We start from the raw sequence: 24,879 nt of genomic DNA, 5'->3' as shown, positions 1-24,879 counted from the left end.
TCACCATCTTGAAATTCTTAATAATTTTTGAATGAGGAGTTCTGCATTTTTTTCCCTCTGGACCCTGCAAATTATGTAATTGGTCCTGCTCATGGAAATTGGTGTACTAGAAGAATCAATCGTATTCTCTGCACTGAGGAGTGTGGTTTGGTGGCATGGAGAGAAGGCCAGTGTAGAAGAAGTAGTAGAGCATAAAAAGATGAAGATGATGATATTCACAATGGCGGGAAGGAGGGGAGCCTGCTGCTGGGGGATGAAAAGATAAATGAGTGGAGCAGCAGGGATTCTTTTTTGTTTTCTTCATTTTTCCCCCCAAACCTTATTATTAACCCTGAATAATTCAGATAAACTGAACAGGTCTCTATTCCTTGAAACCTGAAAGACTCTAACATGCACATATTGGAAGTTATTTAAGTCATGGGATTGAAATAGAGTAAGAAGAGAGGAGAACTGAAGATGCTTGAAGACCAGTGTTTCCCACACTATCTGTGAAAGAACTTTTCATTCTTTTTCATTACCCTTTTGTCATGAACTGATATTAACACTTTGGAATGTAAAATAGAAACAAATTGCAAAAAATTATAACGAAAACAGAGGCACACCAAATATTGTACAAGCTCACTTTTTTATATTAAACAGAAATAGAATTACATTTCAATAAAAATAATCAGAACAAACATAAATGAAAGAAAAAAATTACAAAATGTACATTGTTTATTGAAAGTGTCCCGATAGATCATTAATAAAGAGAATTGCCATTATCCTCCTAATACTTATCATTTCACAGCCATAACAACTAACAAAAAGTTGGGAGAGAAGTAGCAATTTCCCACTAAACAACCAGCATGAATGTTAATATTTGAAGTTTTAATGTGACAAATGAGTGGGCTCTTTGCTTGTTAAATTATCTAATCTAGGTTGAATTGGTGACATGCTACTTGCAGGACATGATGTATATCTAAATTGTTTTTATATTTTATTTTAACAACACTAGTAGTATAAAAACTAGTCTCTCAAAAGTATGTTGAAGGGAATGGAAGAAGAGTTAAAGCAATTTAACAAAAGCAGGATAATCACTTTTAACTTTTATCCTTAATGACGGAAACAATGCGTTATTTTCAAAATTCATCTTCAATCTTTCATCAGTAGCCAGTTTCAAAAACTGTCACTCCAATTATCTTTCAATGAAATAAATGGATTTTGGATCCATGAATTTCTTGCATGTGGGGCTTATTTTGATAGAAAATACTCAGATATTTTATCAAATTTATAATTAGTTTTTAAAATATTTTGTATATAAATGTCCTCTAAGTTTGATGGCTTTATTGTTTCATTAGTCTGTAATGATTTTAGCACTTCACTATGAGTTATGGCTAAAAACTCAATAACAGGGGATTATACTTCTGAGTAAAATTAGTACAAACTCCTAGTTGTTTAATTCTTTGGAATTACTTCTCTGATCATTATTTAGTTTACTACTATGATTACTAACACATTACTGATGTGTGTCTTGTACTGGCAAAATTGGACAGTAAGGCTTGTTTTGCCATCTATATAATTTAGGGTGAAAACAAATGACACAAATTTTTACTTCCCTAATTTAGGTAAGAATTTCCAAAAAATAGGCTTGATTAAAAATGAAAATGATTGTAAAAACAACAAGTTATATAAGTAAATACATATTTACATTTTCATAGATTTTTACTCTTGGGTTGCAGGTGACAAACTTTGAAATTTTACTCATTGTAATGTCGTACTATTGCACATGACAGGGACACAACCATGCCACCTGCAACTCAAGAACCACGTTGAAGAATACCTGAACTGTTTAACAAGCAATGTCCAATGATCATGCACTTGGATAGTCCTGAAATGTCAAATCAATATAAACACTGCTAAGCACTTATCCTTTTAATTTCTGTACTTATTTCCTTGTGGACTAAACACAAACAGTTTGCAGACTGACACTGGTCCAAGAACCACACTTTGAGTAGCATTACTCTAGGGAACACTTACATTGAAGGGACTGGCAGAAAGAGAACTAGTGAAGGAATTTATGAAGGAACAAGGGAGGAGAACAAGGAGACCACAGATTTCTGGAAGACTAGGGAATTTTTAAGAGGAAGTGGTTAGCTATATTGACTGCAAGAAAGGTCAGGTAGGTTGAGGACCAAAAGAAGCCATGGGATTGACAATTATCATCAGCGACATTTGAAAGAGTGATTTCAGTAGGGTGCTCTTGGTGGTAGTGAAAGAAAGCCAGGGACCAGCAGGCTGAGACATTGGGGAAGCAGAGACAACCAATGGGGACTACCCTTCTAAGGAGCTAAGTGGTTAAGAAATGGAAATAGTGTGGTAGCTTGGGGGTATAAAAACTTTGAAGGAAGACTTTTTAGACTGATGAAGACCTTTTAGATCCTTCCCCAAATTTTAATATCACTGAAGGGGTCTCAAGCTGAAGAGAGTTCCCTCTCTAGATAGAAAATCTAAGAAATATATATATATTTTGTAGGAGTCTTACAGCAATCTTCTTAAAATTACCAAGCAGGTTGGAAGAGATCCATGAATTTCAACAAGTTCAGGGGGAACTTCTTTTAAGATTCTGCTGAAACTTTTTTTTTTTTTTTTTTGAGACAGGGTCTTGCTCTTGTCACCCAGGCAATTGTACAATGCCTGTACAATACAATTTTACAATTGTACAATGCCTGTACAATACAATACAATACAATACAATACAATACAATACAATACAATACAATACAATACAATACAATACAATTGTACAGGCAATTGTACAATGGCACAATCTCAGCTCACTGCAACCTCTGCCTCCTGGGTTCAAGCGATTCTCCTGCCTCAGCCTCCAGAGTAGCTGGGATTACAGGCATCCGCCACCACACCCAGCTAATTTTCTGTTTTTAGTATAGATGTGGTTTCACCATGTTGGCCAGGCTGGTCTCAAACTTCTGACCTCAGGTGATCCACCTGCCTTGGCCTCTCAAAGTGCTGGGATTACAGGCGTGAGCCACCGTGCCCGGTCTAGACTCTGCCGAAATTCTAATATTTCTTTGGTAGTGCAAAAGAAAACTGTAAAGATTTTGATGGTGAACTCAATTGCTTCTGAGTTGTGTAGATGAAAAATATATTTTATTATTTTTTTCCTTCAACTTTTATTTTAAGCTCCCGGGTATATGTGTAGGATGTGCAGGTTTGTTACACAGGTAAATGTGTGCCATGGTGGTTTGCTTCACAGATCAACCCATCACCATGGTATTAAGCCCAGCATCCATTAGCTCTCCTGACCCTCCGCCCTACAGGCCCCAGTGTGTGTTGTTCCCCTTCCTGGGTCTATTTTATGGTATGTATGTGTGTGTATATATATGTATCTATTTATGTGTATATATTATGATATATACACCACACTTTTAAAAACTATTATTTTAGGTTTAGGGATACATGTGCAAGTTTGTTATACACGTAAACTGCGTGTCTCTGGGGTTTGGTGTATACAGATTTTTTCACCACCCAGGTAACAAGTGTAGTACCTGATAGATAGTTTTTTGATCTTCTCTCTTCTCTCACCCTACACCCTCAAGTAATCCCCAGTGTGTGTTGTTCCCCTCTTCATGTCCACGTGTTCTCATTGTTTAGCTCCCACTTATAAGTGAGAACATGCAGCGTTTGGTTTTCTGTTCCTATGTCAGTTTGTTGAGGATAAAGGCTTCTGGCTCCATCCATGTTCCTGCAAAGGACATGATCTCATTCCTTTTTATGGCTGCAGGGAAATATATTTTACATACTAGTGAACATAGTTAAATTAATCCATGATCAAATATACATTCTTTTGTAAATTGAGAAATCTCTTTATCATACTTGTACTACGGTAATAAATAAACTGGTTTTAAAGCAAGTGATATCTACATATGAAGAGAGTTTACTTCAGTTCCTAGAACTTTCCCTCGCTTTCCTGCTGTCCCTACTTTTAGTAAGCAAGCATTTATTGTATGCGTAACACTGGGCTAGGTACTAAGGCAACGAGGATACCCAAGATTTGGTCTCTATCCTGAAGGCACACACAGGAGAAACATTATCAGTCATGATGCTTTCTGTTGCAAACAAGTAAAAACCTCATCTCAGCTTAGCTCAGCTCCAGGGCTGGCCCAATCAAGAGGCTCATTTATAACACTAAGGATCCAGATTCTTTTGAAATTCCTCCTGCACCAATCTCAGCATTTCTACCTTCTCTGTAGGTTGGCTTGTCTCACGTTACAATGGCTGCAGCAATTGGAAGTGTCACATCCTCAGTAATATTTAATATTATTATTTAATAATATTTAGAACTGTGCCACCCCTGTATTTCAATTTATCAGGCTCCTAGCAGACTACTCCTTATCTTTCAAATGTCTAAACTGCATCCTGAGCTCTTGCCTAAACTAATCTAGGGTGAGGTGAATGGAAGTAGCACTTTAATTGTATTCCTTCTTTGTAGTTGGACCTGGGCCTGGACCCTACCTCCTGACATTTGCCCTCCAAGAAAGATTTCTGAAGTTAGGTAGGACTGGCTGTTGAGTAGGCCAGTGCTTGCCAAACCTTTACACATCTTCACACATGTCATGATATGCAGACAAAAAGATAATCCCTTATACAAGTTGCTGGGATAAACTCAGGAGGCTTACAGCCATGACCTGCTTGAAGGTTCTTCCTGCCTTAGACCTTGCTCAGGTACTCCAGGATGAGTGGATTTACATCAGAGCACAACTGTATTTTATTCACAGCACAAACCATCTCACTCCTTCTCAGTTGGTGAGTTCAGAGTGAGCAATAACAGTGCCTGCCAAAGAGAAGAAAATATGTACTCAAACTAGATAACCTATTGATATGAATACCAAGACATAGAAGTGATACAGCTTTAAGCCAATGTTTGATGGTGGTAGTCCCAGCAAGCTCTTTTCTGATGTCATTGTGCCTTTGCACATGCTCCTTCTCTCTCACTGTTTTCTTCATCAACATAATGTAATGGACAAGTGGAATCAAATAGAGTTGAGTTCAAATCCTCTGCTACCCATCTGCCCTGGTATTGGACAAATTAATTAACTCCTCTGAGCCTGTTTCCTCATCTGCAAGCTAGACTAGCTAATACTACCCATTTGAAAGGGCTGTTTCTTAGCTAAATGCATGCGGGGCTTAAAACCTAGATGACGGGTTGATAGGTGCAGCAAACCTCCATGGCATACGTATGTCTATGTAACAAACCTACACGTTCTGCATTTGTATCCTGGAACTTAAAGTTAAAAACAAACAAACAAACAAAAAGGCTGTTCCTGGGGATTAAATAAGATAATTATGTAAGGTGACCAGCACAGTTCCTGGTACATAGTAAATGTCAGGCCTGCCTGACAAATTTCTATTCAACAGCTACTGCTCCCCTGAAAATCTTCCTTAGACGTTTCCACGGTGCTTCCCGTTCTTACACCACTACGATCTTTTATTACACTACTATCCGTTCATTCCCCACAGCTCCCTCCCTTCCTTTCCCTAACCAGCAACTGTTTGGGGGATCCTTTCCCGATCCCCCAAAAGGCCAGCAACTGTCTAACATTTTGTATCTTCCAGTGACTGGTAAAGTTCAGCACCTATTAGCGCTCCAAGTTTCTTTTTGTTTTGGCCGACTTTGCAAAACGGATTGAGCGGGATGAGAGGGCGGGCGCCGCCCAGAGAAGGAGAGGGGCGCGCCCGCCGAGGGTGCACTAGCCAGATACTACCTGCGGGGCCCGAGCGTCTTCCCTGTTAGACCCCAGGATAGGGATACGGCCCACAGTCACCCGTCAGACTCTTTGTATAGCCCAGTTAAGGGCAGCCCGGCTTGGAGGGGGTGGTTCCGGGTAGAAACACGTCCGGGCTGCGCCGGATGCCTCTGGGAAGGCTCCTGGACCCAAGCCAGGTTTCCCAGTTTATCCCTCCCCATCTAGCGTCCCAGCCCGCGCACCGACCGGCGCCCCAGTTCCCCACAAACTCCGGCGGGCCCGGGAGCCTCGCGGACGTGACGCCGCGGGCGGAAGTGACGTTTTCCCGCGGTTGGACGCGGCGCTCAGTTGCCGGGCGGGGGAGGGCGCGTCCGGTTTTTCTCAGGGGACGTTGAAATTATTTTTGTAACGGGAGTCGGGAGAGGACGGGGCGTGCCCCGACGTGCGCGCGCTTCGCCCTCCCCGGCTCTCCTCCACAGCTCGCTGGCTCCCGCCTCGGGAAGGCGTCATGCCGCCCAAAACTCCCCGAAAAACGGCCGCCGCCGCCGCCGCTGCTGCCGCGGAACCCCCGGCACTGCCGCCGCCGCCGCCCCCTCCTGAGGAGGACCCAGAGCAGGACAGCGGCCCGGAGGACCTGCCTCTGGTCAGGTGAGCGAGCACAGCCGCCGCCGCCTCACGTGGGAAGGGCGCCCCGTGTGCGTAGGGCAGGCGCCAAGGCTGCTCGGCGGGGACGCGTCCTCGCCGGAGGCCGGGTCCCGGCGTGAGGAGACGCCCTCCCTGCCCCCCGCCACCGCGGAGCGTCTGCAGAATGGTGACAGGATTCTGGGGTTGCAGGCGAGGAGGGGTCTTGGCTTTAACTTGACAGGTGTCGGGCGGGTGGGGCTAGGGTCCTGAGCGAAGTGACAGGTGCAGTTCCCTCTTGTGAGGTTCAGAGGCAGAGGGTCGTTGCGAGCGTCCATCAGACGCAAAAAACGAAAAATAAAAATACAAAAATGGTGTCTGTGGGAGAGTTCTTCACCGGTTGAGAACTGGAGTACTCCGGTGGTCGTCTGACTTTCAGTTTTGGTCTCACGCGATGCAACAGTTGGGAAGTATTTTCTTCTGGGCGTGCACTGCATCTGAAGTCCATTCGTGGGAGAGGCCAACCAGAAAGCCTTGGACAAGAAGCGCAGGGTCCGGAGTGTCCATTGCCTGCAGGATACTCGGCTTAGGAGCTTTGCGGCTTCTTAGAACAATAATGCATCGAGGCCTTGGGGACTCAAAGCCATCTGTAGTGATTGATGGAACGTAACTCTTTAGAGGAACTGATACATGGGCAAAACTTTCGTGAGACGTTTACCAGAAGTGCTTGAAAGTTTCTAAACTTTTTTTTTTCTGTTGGATGAACTCTTCTTGCGTGTTAGTCGGCTTCAGCTTGTCACATTATTACTTCCATTTTGCCTTTTGACTTTGAACCAGCAAGGATCCTGGTGTCCCGTCTTTTTGCCTTTGTTTTTGGCACAAAATTAGTGGTTCTGTGCTCAAATGGAAATTTTCGTTTTCCCTTATTAAGTGGAATCTAAATTTAAGCAAGTCCATGCGAATGCACTAGAACTTGAAGGGAAGTGTTTATTGTATTGCATCATCTTACTTTTCTTGATTGTGCTACTTTATGGTTAAATAGCTGTGACTGAAAGAGTGTAATTGTCATTATTATTGTCAGCACTGGTTCTACTTTGAGATTACAAGTTCATTGCAGGGGAAATGGGACTTGTTTCTGTTTTTCACTATTTTCTCCCCCATTCTTGCCCATCACCAAATCCTTTCACCCTCACCCATTTCTTTCCACTCGGTAGACACTAACAGAATTAACGGCAGAAAAGATTGAAGTGGGATTTAGGAAATGGCTCGTGGAAGGCTATTAAAAATTTATATATTTAAATGAACTGTCTTATAGGTCAGTTAAAAACCATATTCGTTAAAAAACCAAAACAACAACAACAAAAAAATTAAAAACCACGTCTGGGGCATGTTCTGGGAAAAGACATGACTTTAGTTTCTGATTAAATTCTGATGTATCCAATTCTTTAAAATTTCCCTTTGGAAAATGCAGTAATGGCTACTCTAAAGAATTCCATGTTATGCACACAGCTTTGGAAGCATACTCTAAGGTAGGGTAACCAGGAATATTGACGTTCTGACCACTGCTTGGAAAAAAGAGGACTGTTTCTTTCATTTTTTAACTCATTATTTTATATATTTTAAGTAATGGAACTATAAAAAATTCTCTTGTAAGTCAAATCCATAGAAGATACAGTCTGTTCTTGATTATCCTTACCCACAAAGGGTTTCATTAACATAGACAATTGAACTCTGTAAATTAACCAGCAAGGGTAGAACCACTGCCATGCAGTCTGATGCTGAGCATCTTGCCTGGAGATGGAATCAGGGCTCAGTCCAACTGCACTTCCAGTGACAGATTCCATTCCTAATTTGAGAGTTGAGATCTTATTTCTGTTGCCTTATCTCTGGCCTAAGTAATGTAGCTGGAAGGGAAAGTGTCACTAGGAACAGCATACCACATTCATTGTTGAAATAATCAAAGGTTAATCATGTTTCGAGCTGGGCATGACGGCGTGTACCTGTAGTCCATGCTACTCAGGAGGCTGAGGCAGGAGGATCACTTGAGCTTGGGAGTTGGAGGCCAGCCTGGGCAACAAAGCAAGACCCCAGTCTTTAAAAAAACAAACAAAAAAGTTGACCAGGCATGTTGGCTCACGCCTGTAATGCCAGCACTTTGGGAGGCCAAGGTGGGAGTATTGCTTGAGGCCAGGAGTTTGAGAGGAGCCTGGGCAACAAAACAAGACCCTGTCTCTACAAAAAAATTTAAAAAAATTAGCCAGTCGCTGTGGCACGCCTGTAAGCACATCTACTTAGGAGGCTGAGGTGGGAGAATCCCTTGAGTCCAGGAGTTTGAGGCTGCAGTGAGCCATGATTTCACCACTGCACCCCAGCCTGGATGACAGAGTGAAACCCTATTTCAAAATAAGAAAAAAAAAAAAAAAAAAGAATTATGTTTTGAAGGAGGAATTGGCAATCTAGAATAGTGGTCGAGGGCATGGATTATAGAGTTAGACTGTTAGGCTCACATGGTGGTTTACCTCTTACTGGCTGAGACCTCAGGTAAGTTCTTTAACTTCTCTGATTTGATACACATCTGTAAATGTCTACTTTTACAGATGAGAATACTTATCTAAAAGGGCTGATGCCGGGATTCAGTGAAACCATATGTTTAAGGTACTTTCTACAGGATCATAGTAAATACTCAAAAATTATTAATTGTTCTTTGTACCATTCTTATTATTAGATGTCACATAGAAATTAGATGAATGAAAAGAAATTAGCCAACAAGAATTTATTGAATGCTTGTCTTTGTTAAGGAGAAAGGACAAAAATAAACAGTCACATCATGTAAGATGTGCTAGTAGATAGAGAGGTTATATGAAACATTGATAAGAGTAGACTACAGTTCAACAAAGTCGCTGGCGTTGAATTGTATAATATTATCTATGGGTTTTTATCTTCTTCTTGTTATCTTTATCCTATTTTCCCAAACAGCTTTAGCTATTACATTTACTTTCCTTCACAGAAGTGTTTGCTGCTCTGAAGTATATTTGACTTATCATGCAAGCAAATATTTTTCACTGTGTGGTATCCTTATTTTGGAATGACCATGAAAAAGATAATCATGTTTAAATTTGAAGTGTAATTTTTTCTAAGATAAAATAAGATCTTAAAGTATTTAATAATGTTCTCTTTCACAATAGTGTTATGTGCAAACTGTTGAAACAAGTGTGTACTGAATCAGTTTGATTTATAAGTATATGCCAATTATATGATTATTTTCATTTGGTAGGCTTGAGTTTGAAGAAACCGAAGAACCTGATTTTACTGCGTTATGTCAGAAATTAAAGATACCAGATCATGTCAGAGAGAGAGCTTGGTTAACTTGGGAGAAAGTTTCATCTGTGGATGGAGTATTGGTAAGGATTTTCTTAAAATGTTTTGAAATTTTTTTTTTCTCATTTTAAAAACAACTTCAAATCACTATACAAAAATTGAAAGATAGAAGAATATAAAGACAATAAAAGCTAATAATAATTCCACTACCCAGAGGAAATTTACCTCTGCTAACATTAAAAAATGTTTGAGGCTGGGCACGGTGGCTCACGCCTGTAATCCTAGCACTTTGGGAGGCCGAGGCAGGCGGATTGCCTGAACTCAAGAGTTCGAGACCAGCCTGGGCAACATGGTGAAACCCTGTCTCTACTAAAATACAAAAAAAAAAAATTAGCAGGGTGTGGTGGCATGTGCCTGTCGTCCCAGCTATTTGGGAGGCTGAGGCAGGAGAACTGCTTGAACCCAGGAGGTGGAGGTTACAGTGAGCCGAGATTGTGCCACTGTACTCCAGCCTGGCAACAGAGCGAGACTCCATCTCAAAAAAAAAAAAAAAAAAAAAGTTTGAAAAAAATCTCTCCATATATGCCTCCCACCAAACTATTTTAAAGCAGGTCTTAGTTATATTTTATTCACTATAATATAAGGACTTTTAAAAAAACACCGCCATACCTTATAAAATAATTTTTATACCTTCTAATATGCAATCAGTGTTCAGATTTCCTGGTTGACTCAGAATTAGTTTTGTTAGAATTCAGGATCTTGAAAATATTTTGATATATTCCTTTCATGTTTTTCTTTGCATATGTATAAATGTATATGTTTAATAAAAGCAGCAAATAATTACTAGAGTTTTATATGTACTGGGGCAATAGTATAAGAACTTTACGGCCGGGCGCGGTGGCTCAAGCCTGTAATCCCAGCGCTTTGGGAGGCCGAGACGGGCGGATCACGAGGTCAGAAGATCGAGACCATCCTGGCTAACATGGTGAAACCCCGTCTCTACTAAAAAATACAAAAAAACTAGCCGGGTGAGGTGGCGGGCGCCTGTAGTCCCAGCTACTCGGGAGGCTGAGGCAGGAGAATGGCGTAAACCCGGGAGGCGGAGCTTGCAGTGAGCTGAGATCCGGCCACTGCACTCCAGCCCGGGTGACAGAGCGAGACTCCGTCTCAAAAAAAAAAAAAAAAAAAAAAAACAACTTTACATTGCTGGGCATGGTGGCGTGTGCCTGTAGTCCCAGCTACTTGGGAGGCTGAGGTGGGAGGATCACTTGAACCTGGGACGCGGAGGTTACAGTAAGCCAAGATCACACCACTGCACTCCAGCCTGGGCAACAGAGGAAGACCCTGTTGCAAAATAAATAAATAAATAATAAATAAATAAATAAATAAAAATAAGGCTGGGCGTGGTGGCTCAAACCTGTAATCCCAGCACTTTGGGAGGCTAAGGTGGGTGATCACTTGAAGTCAGGAGTTCAAGACCAACCTGGCCAACATGGTGAAACCCCGTCTCTACTAAAAATTAAAAAAATTAGCCAGGCATAGTGGCAGATGCCTGTAATCCCAGCTATTTGGGAGGGTGAGGCAGGAGAATTGCTTGAACCCAGGAGGCAGAGGTTGCAGTGAGCCGTGATCACGCCACTGCACTCCAGACTGGGCAACAGAGAAGACTCCATCTCAAAAATAAAATAAAAAAAACAAACAAACAAAAAAAATCACCTTTACAAATCTACAAATAACTCGTTTAAAAACCACTGAGATATGAAATGTAAAATCTTTGTTTTCACAGATGAAGACACCGAGTAGAGTGAGGTTGAGTAACTTGACCAAGGTCCCTAGTAAATAAGATCTCAAATATAAATTTGAGATTATACATGTAGTTATGTGTAGTTACATGTAGTTACACATAGTTTTGTATTTTCCTGTTTTTTTCTCATATGAGCATTTTCTTATGTTATTAAATTTTTTTGTAATATAGTTTCTAGTGATAGTATAATATTTTAGCTATTGGATGTATTTTAATTTGTTAACTCCTACTGGATATTTGGGTTTTTTCCAACGTTTTGATGCTATAAAATAATGTAATAAACATTTGTATTCATAAGAATAATGCCTGGCACAAAGTGAGTCCTTGATAATTTGTTAAATAAATTAATGAATGAATCTCTGATTATTTTTTTAGAATAAATTCTTATAAGATGAATTACTAAATCAAAAGCTATGAACATTTTTATGACTCTTGATGATTATTGGTAGATTACACTTCAGACAGATACTTTTAATGAATTTACTTTCTCAAAATAGTAGTATAAGAGTATATATCTGTGTTTACTGATCTGATTAACACAGCAGAATGTGTTTATGTATGTCCATAAGAAAATTGTTTAAAACCATTAAATAAAATCTCTGGCAGTAAAAAGGAGAAAACAAGTGTCATAATTTCCAAAGAATTGAACATAGTCTCACATTTCTTATCTAAAAAGAAAGGAATACTGAAGTATCTTGAATGCATGACTTGGGTATTACAATCCCCGGGCATCTAGTGTATATTTTAACTGACTTGGGTACTTCATGTACAAAGCTGTTTTTGTGCATATACAATTAAATGGAATCAGAGCTCCTTCACTTTTCTCTTCCTAAAATACTAGATTGTTAGTGTTCAGAAATTTTGGAAGGGATAGCTGATTATAGAGAGTATTAGTGAGTATACATACTGTAGTTTTCAATTTATAAGTGCATTGTGTTCCAAATCTGTTTGCAAGTTTGATATAGTAGTTAGGTTTCCAGCCTAGTTCACATAACTCATTTTTTTTTGTACTAAACTATAAAAATAATAGTTTTAACAGTAGAGGCTCTTTTGAGCTTCAGAATTGAATACATATTTAAGCAAATGTTACTGCTTTATTACCCTTTTTTCATCCTGGCTTTGTCTCTACCTTCCCTGGGAACTGGCCCAATTTAAATCTTATTTCCTAATGGAGCTCATGATGGGGACTAGGATATGTGAAATTATTTATGGCTAGGTACTGGAGGAAGGTAAGAAAGGAATTTCATGTTACTTTTGGGATTTGAGGTATGCTTTTGAAGGGTATGACAGAAGATGATGTCCTGTTGTCGTGTTATAAATCAACAGACTTTTCCTTGAAATATGATTTTAAGTGACAGTTAAGTTTTTGAGGGTTGGCCTGAGAATTTAACCTTCATGTATATAATAATATCTAAGGGAGAATGTGATAGAGTGTGTTCTAAGAAGCAAATGTAATGACAGAATGAGTATGTTTCCAGTGCAGCTATTCTAGTGGCAGTTGTCTGTCTTCTTTGAAACAAGAGGAGGAGTATTGTCAAAAAGGAAACCCTTTTTAACAATAGAAAGTAGGTGATGTTTATTGGGATAGAGGATGGGTTAAGAGCAAGGATTAAGAGTCAAACAGATATACTATGTCCTAACTCCATTATCCTGAACATGTTATCTACAATTTTCGAGCCTTAGTTTTCTTATCTGTAAAAGGGACTGACAATAATTTCTGGATCTTGGAGTTATTGTGCAGATTAAATAAATTAATGCATATAAAGCTCTTATTAGAGTCAATGAGTGTGTATATTAGGTCTTGCAAACAGAATAATTTTACTTAAGAAATACCCCAGAAAATTTTATCATTAATGTAATTTTTTTGGAGAATTTAGGATATCAGTTAAAATGGTTACAATTTTAAATGCATTGTAGTGATTTTGATGCAGTATGTTTGTTAAAACTCCTATTTTTAAGTACTTTAGAGTCAGAAAAGTTGTTTATGCATACATGAAAGCATGTATTAATCCCTTTAAAGTTTGTGGTATTTTGTCTAGAAAAGTGTTTTTTTTTTTTAAATAAATATTTAGTGAAGTGTAATAATAAAGATTAATTCTTCATAATCTTCATAATATTGTTCATAAGGTTAGATTGTGTTCATGTTGCTTAGCATATGAATAGGACTTTCCATTAAGAAATTGGCTAAGGTGCTGTTCATATTGTGACTTAAGGTGAATCAGCTGTTAGAATTTTGGTGTACTTTCTGCATCTTCATTGGCAGTGTAGTAGAATGGAAAATGCCTTGGACCTCAAGGCAGAAAACTTTGGTTGTAATTATATTGTAGCTATATGATTTTAGGCAAATTGGTTAATTCTATGAGTCTCAGTTTGCTAACCTGTAAGGCAGAAATAATGCCTGAATATGAACCTCATAGGCTTTTTGTTATACATACATATATATGTATATGAAATGTATGGGTATATACATATCTCAAAGAGCTTTGGGATATATTACCCTTGATAGAGCCACTTACTTATTTTTGTGATATGGTGGTTATATTTTAAATAAATACAGTCATGTGTTGTTTAACAATGGGGACACATCTGAGAAATGCGTCATTAGGTGATTTCATTGTTGTGTGAACATCATAGCATGTACTTACACAAACCTGGATGGTATAGCCTATGCCACACCTATGCTGTGTGGTATATAGCCTGTTGCTCCTAGTCTGCAAACATGTACAGCATGTTATTGTACTGAACATTGTAGGCAATTGTAACACAATGGTAAGTATTTGTGTATACTTGTGTATACATAGAAAAGGTACAGTAGATCATCCATATCCTTATTGATTTTCTTTCTGTGTATTTTACTAATTACTGAGGGAGAAATATGAAGCTTCCAACTGTAATTAGAATGGCCTTTTAAAATTCTGTTTTTTATTAATGTATTTTTTATTTTATTTTATTTTATTTTGAGATGGAGTCTTGCTCTGTCACCCAGGCTGGAGTGCGTGGCACGATCTCGGCTCACTGCAACCTCCGCCTTCCGAGTTCAAGCGATTCTCCTGCCTCAGCCTCCCGAGTACCTGGGATTATAGGCATGTGCCACCATACCCGGCTAATTTTTGCATTTTTAGTAGAGACAGGGTTTCACTGTGTTGGTCAGGCTGGTCTTGAACTCCTGACCTCGTGATCTGCCCTCCTCGGCCTCCCAAAGTGCTGGCATTACAGGCATGAGCCACCGCACCTGGCCTCTATTAGTGTATTTTAAAGCTTTATTCTTGGGTGCATACAAGTTTAGAATTTTTATGCCTTCTAGGTAAATTGGTACCTTTATCATTATGCAACGTGCTTTTTTAATCCAAATTTGTATCTTTTGTTCTACAGTGTCCACATATCCATTCCACTTTTCTTGTGATCACTGTTCACATTATATATCTTTTACCTTCATTTTGATTTTAACCTGTTTATTTTTTATATTTAAATGGATTTTTGTTTTGTAATCAGCATTCATTAAAAATTTTTAGCTGAATACTTTTTACTTTTGTTAGGGTTCCCTGTGTCTCTTCCTTTCATGCTGTGCCACAGATGAGCCATTATTTATATATTTTCTCTCATTGGAGGTTCCTTTTTTTAGGGGAAATTAATCTGAAATATAAGGAAAGGATATGTTGATTTCAAAAAACGTTATGTTTTTATTCCTTATCTGGCTTGTTCTTGTTGTGAGGGTGGGAGCAATACTCTGCAGCTTTCTACATTCTAGGAAGAAGTTACCATTTTACATTACCATTTGCTTCCTTTACAGGTTTGCCTTGATATTGTCTATCCATAGGACTAATTAAAACGATACCAGACTCCTATTTTAAACCTATCCATTCAGTCTCAAGTTATCTTTTTGCATTGCCTCTCACATCTGTCCCTTCCTTTCTCTTACCAGCAGTGCTTGGTTTTTACTGTTTGCTTTGGTTTTAGTTTCCTTTTTATTTTTTTAATTTCAGAAGGTGGAAGCTTATGTCATTGACTTGGGCATTTTTTTATGCATGTTTTAGTGCCTCTTTCTGACTAGTCTCTTGTTTTCTCCATCTAATCCATCCTGTGCCTGAGTTTTAGAAAAGACTGGTTTACAGTTTGCCCCTTTTGCTTTAAAATTTATTTTTCATTGTTACAACCCACTCTCAATAGCCTCCATTGTAACACCCTCCCATGCTCCCACCACCATTATGAAGAAGTAAAGTCCAAACTGTCTCAGTATTTGTAGTTCTCCATAGTCTGTGCTTTAACCTTCCTTCCAGTCTTATTTTTTATTTCCATTGATGGCCCCCAATGCCTGTGTTCTCCTCCCTTAGTATTCATATTCATGCTGTCTCCCCTTTTTTTGGAATACTCTTCTTTTTTCCTTTAGCCTAAATTCTGTTTTTAAGATGTAGTTAAAGCTTCTTCTTTATGCATGTCTCTTATAAGATATTATTATTTGCAGACTTCCCCCCCATTCTGTGAGTTGCCTTTTCACTTTCTTGATGATGTCATTTGCAGCATAGGATTTTAATTTTGATGAAGTCCAGTTTTCTATTTTTTTTTGTTTTTTGTTTTTTTTTGTTTTTTGGTTGCTTGGGCTTTTCATGTTGTATCTAAGACGGCCATGACTAACCCAAGGTCATGATGACTTATTCTATGCTTTCTTCTAAGAGTCATATGGTTTTTAGGTCTTACTTGTAAATCTTGGGTTTTTTGTTTGTTTTTTTTTTTTTTTGAGTTAATTTTTGTGTATGATGTGAGGAAGAGGTCTAACTCCAGTCTATTGAATGTGGATATCCAGTTGTCCCTGTACCACTTATGGAAAAGACTATTCCTTCTTCACTGAATTGTTTTGGTGCCCTTATTGAAAATCAGTTGACTATAAAAGCCAGGTTTATTTCTGGAGTCTCAGTTCTATTCCATTGCTCTGTATGTTTATTCTTATGGTAGTACCATGCTATTTTGATTACTATAGCTTTGTAGTATGTTTTGAAATATGGAAGTGTGAGTTCTCCAACTTTGATTTTCTTTTTCAAGATTACTTTGGTTACTCTTGGTGCTTGAATTTCTACGTGAATTTTTAGGATCAGTTTGTAAATTTCTGTTTTAAAAAAAGGCAGCTGGGATTTTGATAGGGAGGCTCATGCCTGTAATCTCAGCACTTTGGGAGGCCGAGGTGGGTGGATCACTTGAGGTCAGGAGTTTGAGACCAGCCTGGCCAACATGGTGAAATCCTGTCTCTACTAAAAATACAAAAAATTAGCTGGGTATGGTGGTGGCACCTGTAGTCCCAGCTACTGTGGAGGCTGAGGCAGGAGAATCACCTGAACCCGGGAGGCGGAGGTTGCAGTGAGCTGAAGTCACGCCACTGTGCTCCAGCCTGGGCAAAAACAAAAACAAAAACAAAAACAAAAAAACAGCTAAAATCTATGTATTTAACAAAAATCTCTAATACAATACCATTTTATTTATTATAGTCCTCATGTTGTACATTAGATCTCTGGACTTGTTCATCCTATGTATTTGCTAGTTCATATCCTTTGAACTACATCTTTTAAAAGGATGAAATTGGGTAATGTGATGCCTCTAGCTTTGTTCTTTTTGTGTAGGATTGCCTTGGCCATTCAGGCTCTTTTTTGGTTCCATGTGAATTTTAAAATTGTTTGTTTGTTTTTTTTTTTCTTCTAATTCTGTGAAGAATGTCATTGGTAGTCTGATAGGAACAGCATTGAATCTGTAAATTGCTTTGGGCAGTGTGGCCATTTTAATGATATCGATTCTTCTCATCCATGAGCATGGAATGTTTTTCTATTTGTTCGTGTCATCTCTGATTTATTTGAGCAGTGTTTCTTGTAGAGAGCTTTCACCTCCCTAGTTAGCTGTATTCCTAGATATTTTATTCTTTATTGTGGCTACTGTGAATGGGTTGCATTCTTGATTTGGCTCTCAGCTTGGGTGTTGTTGGTGCATAGGAATGCTAGTGATTTTTGTACATTGATTTTATATCCTGAAACTTTGCTTATCAGCTGAGGGAACTTTTGAGCAGAGACCATGGGATTTTTCTAGGTATCGAATCATCATCTGCAAACAGGAATAGTTTGACTTCCTTTTTTCCTATTTGGATGCTCTTTATTTCCTTCTCTTGTCTGATTGCTGTGGCTAGGACTTCCAATACTATGTTGAATAGGAGTGGTGAGAGAGAGAGCATCCTTGTTTTGTTTTGCCTTTCAAGGGGAACGCTTTCAACTTTTGCCTCTTAAGTATGATGTTGGCTGTGGATTTGTCATAGATGGCTCTTCTTATTTTGAAGTATGTTACTTCAGTGCCTAGTTTGTTGAGATATATACCACACTTTCTTTATCCACTAATCAGTTGATGGAACTTAGGTTGATTCCATACTTTTGCAGTTGTGAATTATGCTGCAGTAAACAAGTGGAAGTCTCTTTTTGATATTACGACTTCTTTTATTTTGGGTAGATACCCAGTAGTGGGATTGCTGGATCGAATGGTTGCTGCTTCTAGTTCTTTGAGAAATTCTCATGCTATTTTCCATAGAGGTTGTGCTAATTTACATTTCCACCAACAGTGTATAAGCATTCCCTTTTCACTGAAATCCTCGCCAACATCTATTGTTTTTTTACTTTATTTTCCATATAAAAAGGGGTTTATTTAGATGTTAGAATCATCTAGTGATTGAAAAAGATTGGACATGAATCCACCCAGGTCCAGGGCTGAGCCTCAGAGCAGCTGCTACTGACTTCCGCTGGGATTTCACATGCAACAGGGAGCCCTCACGTGCTTGCTGGCCATTGTGCTTCAAATCGTTTTTCAGCGGATGGCTGTGACTGCAGTTTTCAAATATGCTCTGGCCTCCAAGGACCAGGGGGGCGGCAAGGGGGCGGCAAGGGGGCAGGGATGTCCTCTGTATAAAAAATGCTGTCCTGCGAGCTTCCCGACTGACACCTTGGGACATCTGAGAGATTCCCGGGGAGGGTAGCTTGGCGTTCCTCAGGCTACCACTGCTGCCACTGATGGACATTGTCACCAGCAAACAACCAAAAAACATCAGAGTCTGTGAACTTGGCTGCGATGATAAGAACCAAATGTTTTCTAATCTAAGACTTGCATGCAGAACACAGAAAACTGCAGTTAGAAACACCCTACAAAACTGAACAACAGTATTTTCTAAAAATACTTTTTACCTCACTTTAAATAATTTACAGACAGCTACAAAAATCATATTTACCAGGCCACATCTGTTAAATAAAAGCATTGTTTCATGTTGGTGTACGTCTATACAGGGCTATGTATAACGGACTCCTGTTTCCCCTCCCTGCAACCACAGAACCATCACACATACACAGGGATACACGCACAGATATGCCCCTTTCCACAAATGCACGGAAACCGGGACGCGAACCCACAACTCGAGGGCTTAGACCTTCACTACTGAGCTGCTGCCACTGTCCTCCGTGCGCGGAGTGTCGCTGAAGTCACTGCCCAAGGCGTCCCCGTCCAAGGCGTCCTGGTCCTGGTCGTCCCTATCGATGACCCTTCGTCAATACCTCAGGTCTAAAATGCTTTCCTCTGAGCCCGAGTTCCTCCTGTCGGGCAAACTCAGCCCTGTCTGTGCCTTCCGGCTTGGCCAGGGCCCGCCGTCCTTCTTCGCCAGCAAGTATGGGCTTCCAAAGACAGGGCTGGGCTCGGCCAGGGCCTCCCTGAAGGCCAAGAAGGACGCGCCCTGCAGAGGCGGCCTCATGTGGGGGCTGAAGAGGCCGGCCTGCCTGCCCCCCCGGGAGACACCCTTTCCAAAATGGAAGAGCTGGGTGGACAGCGCGGGGAGAAGCCCGCAAGAGGTAGGCTGGGCAGGCCCCGGGCGGGGCCCTCGGAACCCTTGGTTTTCCCGCTCCCGACGCCCCGCCTCCACTCCGCATCTCTACCTTCGGAGCGCAGCCCACAGGCTCCGGAGGGTGAAGTCGCTCCAGGGCAGGGTGTCGTCGGCTTGCGCTGGAGTCCTTCTCAGCTTCCTGGCTGGGGGTGAGGAAGCCCCGGCTTCCACAGCCCAAGTGAAAGGTCCCCTCAGCACCTCTTGCCTCGGTGCCCGCTGTGGCACTGCTGGGCAGCTGACCAAAAGCACTTTTGGCAGCATTCTCGGCCCCTTGTGAGCTCTGGTCTTTCTGAATGTAAACATTTCTCCTGCTCTCTGAGAGCCCCTTGGCGGAGACACTGCCACTGGTGCTCCTCGGTGGTGCCGGATCCCCTTGGGCCGGAGCAGTGGGGAGCCCCTGCCCGCCCTGGCTGGACAGGCCGGCTGCGCCCTGTGCTCCAGCGCTCTCTGCACCTCACGGCCCTTCTGCTGGCTGTAGGACCCCCCTGGCCCTCTGGCTCCGCGTGCACACGCCAGGCGGTGGGGCCGGCTCCTTCCTTCCCAGCAACTCTGGCCTGAATGAGCCCCCAGTCCCGAGAGCAGCAGGTCCCTCTGCCTGAACTTCTGAACTGCTCACCGACTCCTTGGCCTTTTCTGCCAAAAACTTACTATCTACAGTTCGATGCTATCGTCACTGTCCACTGAACTGCTGTCGTCAGACAGCGAGCCGCGGCTGGGAGCTGGGCCCTGGCATTCCCTGGGGAATGGATTCTCTTCAGAGGTGGAGGCAGAGGCGGGTCCCCTCACTCGGAAGGCCGGGGCCATGTCCTGGCTCCTGGCGCCCTCCTGCTTCTTCCTCTCTGCCATACTGCCACAGACACTGGGAGGTTTCTTCCCTGGGCCCTCGCCGCTGTCTCTCGTGGACTTGGAGAGTCAGCACTGGCGGGCTTCGGTCTTTCCAGTCTCTCCAGAGCCCGCCCAGCTGCTCCAGGAAGTGCGTCTGGGCAGTGCTGAACCTGACCTTCTGCCTGCACGCAGCCCTGGGCTCCTTGCACCGCTTCTTGAGCTTTCACTTGGACCTTAAGTCCCTGATGGCCGTGTCCAGGTCCTCGTCACTGTCCAGGGAGCTGCTCTTGTCTTCGGAGCTCTGGTTGTCGTCCAGGCGCCTCGCTTCGTCTGTCTTACCCTGGCCCTGCGTCATGCGAGTGTCGCCGGGCCCCCTGGCTGCGCCCTCCCCTCCCGGGACCTCGTTGGCTTTGCCCTGGACGGGCAGGTTCCACCTCTCATGGCCGGGCTCGGCTCACACCTGGCTGTGGTCGGCATCCTGGCCACCATCTTTCACCACCTGCCGCGTTTTCTTGGGCGTGGATGGCATCACGGCATGGCCGCCGCCTCTACGTTTCCTTTTGCAGCTCAGAGGTGGGTCCGGTGTTTTAGAGAGAGGGGCCTTGGGGCCACTGGTCTGGCTGTTGGGGCCAGGCGGTGAAAGTGGGCCTTGGGCAGCCTGCGAGCAGCTCTCACCTCTGGTCAGCAAACTCCCCGAATGTGCCTTGAGGGTCAAAACGTCTGGATTTCCTGATCGATGCTGTCGTCGCTGTCCACGGAGCTACTGTCGCCGTCAGGGTGGGAAGGCACGTTCGGGGAGTACAAGAGTGGGCTTGCAGACAGGGACCTGTTGCTGCCTTACACGGGGATGGCAGGGTAGTCTTGGAAATGCCCGAGATTGCTTCCACACACGTCAGTTCAGCGGACGTGTCTGCCTGGCGCGAGGACCATTCTACAAACTCGCTCCTGGAAGCCGGGCTCGCTGGAGGCGGAGCTTTGGTTTTCTTCGGGAGCTTGTGGGGAATGCTCAGCGTCCAGGCGTCCCGGGCAAGGGTCTGTGGCCTTGGTGGCCACTGGCTTTCTCTAGCTGGGTGTTTTTCTGTGGGTGTCGCGCAAGGCACTTTTTGTGGCGCTGCTTGTGCTGTAGTGCGGAAGGGTCAGGCGTCCTCTCTCCTCCCGGAGCTGGGCCCTCTGGGGCAGGTCCCCGTTGGCCTCCTTGCGTGTTTTCTGCAGCTAGTACACCTAGATGGCCTCCTTCGTGCCGTCGTTGCTGCTGGAGTCGGACGCTTCGGGCGCCTGTGCCGCGCTCGTGACTCGCTTTCCCCTTCTCAGGGCACCGGCGCTCCTCTTGACCCCGCTTTTATTCTGTGGTGCTTCTGAAGGGCGGCAGGGGGCTGCTGGCTTCGGGCTGCCCTTGTTCTCCTGCTTGGTCGTGACCTTGGACTTGAGGCTTCTGGGCTGCACGTTCGTCTTTGCTAACTGGGAAGGTTTGCAAAAGGCGAACTCCTTATGGGCGCCCATCAGACCCTGCCGATGCGCCACCTTTGCAGCTGACTCTTGGTGGGATTTCAAGAGTGACTTGGTCGAATTTTCGTTTGGATCTGGTTTTTTATCTATTGACCCATCACGTTTTTGGTTCGCATGCTGTCTCTTCTCATTCAGAAACTATTCTATTTCCGCCGCAATGCTCGGCTCAAAGGAGTGGTTGCTGCTCGCGCTGCCCGGGGAGGCGGAACCCTAGTCCTCATTGGATCTCACCTGGCTGCCAGGGCCACCACCTGAGCCAGGTACAAGTTTTAGGGGGACATACGGAAGTCAGGGCACTGCCGTGAGATGGTTCTGGCTTACATCTACTGCCACTGCCTGCGGCCCTGGAAGACTGGGCTGCGCCTGATTCGCCCCTGCCAGCCCCTGCCTGTGTGGCTCCACTCTTTGCCTTCAGGTACTCCTGGATGGCTTCCCCAATGTTCCGGTCCACGGAATCGTCATTGTCTTAATCTAGCACCAACGGGCCAACGTCTGCAGTTTCCTCCTCCCGATGGGGTCAAAGTCAGCAACAAGACCACAGGCAGGCAATACAGGCTACTCCTTGTGCACGGTGGGCTTGGCAGCTGGCTTGGCGTCTGCCCTCTGGCCTCTCTGTGCAGCGCGCTGATTGCTGGTGCCCCGAGCAGCCCCGTTGCGCTGCAGCGAGCGTGCTGATGAGCATCTGCACCGGGGCGCTCACCGACACGTTCTCCACGCCCTCGTCAGCCTCTGAGAAGCACCTGGGGAACCTAAAGCTCCCTGGTGGGCCAAAGGCCTCCCATTAGAACTGGGGAGCAATCCCTGGAGGAGCGTTCCTGAGAAACATTCTAGCAGACGGGGAGGGACGCGCAGAGGGACGACGCTTTATTTTTCCGCCAGCTTCATGTCCTCAAAAGGTTGGTGGCCAGGTGCGGTGGCTCACGCCTGTAATCACAGCACTTTGGGAGGCCGAGGCGGGCGGATCGCGAGGTCAGGAGTTTGAGACCAGCCTGGCCAACACACTGAAACCCCGTCTCTACTAATAATGTAAAAATTAGCCGGCGTGGTGGTGTGAGCCTGTAGTCCCAGCGACTCGTGAGGCTGAGGCTGGAGAATCGCTTGAAGCCGGGAGGTGGAGCTAGCAGTGAGCCGAAATCGCGCCACTGTTCTCCTGCCTGGGTGACAGAGCGAGACTCCGTCTCAAAAAAATAAAAAATAAAAAATAGAAATTAAAAAAAGGTTGGCAAGTGGTGCCCATGAGATAAAGCCTGCAAATGCTTCTTTGCAGTTTAAAAAGGACGACGACTATAAACCCAGGATCAGGACAACATCACGCATAGATTTATTCTTGACCTGACCAACAAGCTCTTGAAATTCTCTTTGCGTCCAGATCGACTGTGATGAAACTGCAGCCAGTGTCCCCAAACGCCCCAGGGATCAGGGCTTTATCACTCCGAGGCATCCTTTATCCACTTTTTAAATAGACTTTTGACTCGGCCCGGCCCCCTGCCACTCGCCGTGCGGACCCTGCCTGCGCTTTCGTCCTCCAGCGGTGAGGCGGCGGGCCGGGGTCTCCGGAGCTGGCCCATTTACTTAGTTTTGTTTTTGTTGCATTTGCTTTTGGTGACACCCCCTTTTTTATGTTCCACATATAAATGAGATCATGCAATAATTTTCTTTCCATGTCTGCTTATTTCACTTAGCATAATGGCCTCCATGTCCACCTCAGCCCCCCGCGCTGTGACGAGGTGCAAGGCCCTCCGCCCAGGCCCCGCCTCCGCGCGCCGCTGCAGCCGCCTCGCACACTTTTTTGACTTTTTAATAGGGTTCATTCTGACTGTGATAAGGTGGTATCTCATTATGGTTTTAATTGGTATTTCCCTTGTGATTGGTGATGTTATTTTTCGTGTTTGTTGGCCATTTGTGTATCTTCTTTTGAAAAATGTCCGTTCGGCCCGGCGCGGTGGCTCACGCCTGTAATCCTAGCACTTTCGGAAGCCAAGGCGGGTGGAACACCTGAGGTCAGGAGATCGAGACCAGCCTGGCTAATATGGTGAAACTCTGTGTCTACTAAAAATACAAAAATTAGCCGGGCGTGGTGGCATGTGCCTGTAATCCCAGCTACTCTCTAGACTGAGGCAGGAGAATGACATGAACCCAGGAGGCGGAGGTTGCAGTGAGCCAAGATTGCACCATTGCACTCCAGCCTGGACGACAGGAGTGAAACTGTGTTGCAAAAGCAAAAACAAAAAAACCAGTCCATTCACCTAGTTTGTCCACTTTTTAACGGGATTATTTGTTTTCTCCTTGCTGATTTCCTTGAGTTTCTTGTAGATTCTGGATCCTTTGTTGGATGTACAGTTTATAAATATTTTTCTCCCATTGTGTGGGTTGTCTGTTTACTCTGTTAATTATTTCTTTTGCTATGCAGAAACTTTTTAGTTTAAGTCCCATTTACTTAGTTTTGTTTTTGTTGTATTTGTTTTTGGTGACACCCCCTATTTTTAGATTCCACATATAAATGAGATCATGCAATAATTTTCTTTCTGTGTCTGCTTATTTCACTTAGTGTAATGGCCTCCATGTCCACCTGTGTTGTGGCAAGTGACAGGATCACCTTTCTTTTTATGACTGAATAATATTCCATTGTTTATATATACTACATTTTATTTATCCATTTGACTGTTGACAGACACATAGGTTGTTTCTGTATTACTTAGCTGTATATAGAAATACAGGTGGTTTTTGTATGTTGATTTTGTACTCTGAAAACTTGGTGAACTAATTTATTAGCTTCAATAGTTTCTTAGTGAATTCCTTAGGATTTTCTATATGTAAAATAATGTCATTTGCAAATAGAGATAGTTTTACTTCTTTTTTAAAAATCTGGATACCTTTTATTTCTTTTTCTTGCCTAATTGCTTTGTCTAAAATCTCCAATATAATGTTGAATAGAATGATGAGAAGGACATTGTTGTCTTTTCCTGGATCTTAGTGGGAGACTATCCAGTTTTTCACCATTAAGTAGATGTTAGCTGTGGGGTTTTTGTAGATGCCTTTCCTCAGCTGAAGAATTTTTTATTTATAGGGTGTTGAGTGTTTTGTTATGAAAGGGTGTTGGATTTTGTCAAATTATTTTTCTGCTTCTATTGATATAATAATGTAGTTTTTGTTCTTTATTGAAATGGTGTAGT

The 24,879-nt window shown here is 42.9% G+C and overlaps 1 protein-coding gene and 1 pseudogene across 1 annotated transcript in view; one reads left to right on the top strand and one right to left on the bottom strand.

Moving 5' to 3' along the window:
• Positions 1-6,065: 6,065 nt before the first annotated feature.
• The window catches only part of RB1 (RB transcriptional corepressor 1), a 177,317-nt gene continuing 158,503 nt past the window's right edge, over positions 6,066-24,879 (top strand). The window contains exons 1-2 of the mRNA XM_010363858.2: positions 6,066-6,392; positions 9,640-9,766. Of these exons, the coding sequence (XP_010362160.1) occupies positions 6,253-6,392; positions 9,640-9,766 (267 nt within the window). The 5' untranslated portion in view covers positions 6,066-6,252. The remainder of the gene's footprint in view (positions 6,393-9,639; positions 9,767-24,879) is intronic.
• LOC104662758 lies at positions 18,923-22,532 on the bottom strand (annotated as a pseudogene).

Source organism: Rhinopithecus roxellana, chromosome 18 (genome assembly GCF_007565055.1).
Source record: "Rhinopithecus roxellana isolate Shanxi Qingling chromosome 18, ASM756505v1, whole genome shotgun sequence".
In the NCBI taxonomy this organism is placed as follows: Eukaryota; Metazoa; Chordata; class Mammalia; order Primates; family Cercopithecidae; genus Rhinopithecus; species Rhinopithecus roxellana.
Note: the sequence above shows the minus strand (reverse complement) of the source record. Positions and strands in the feature narration are given on the sequence as shown.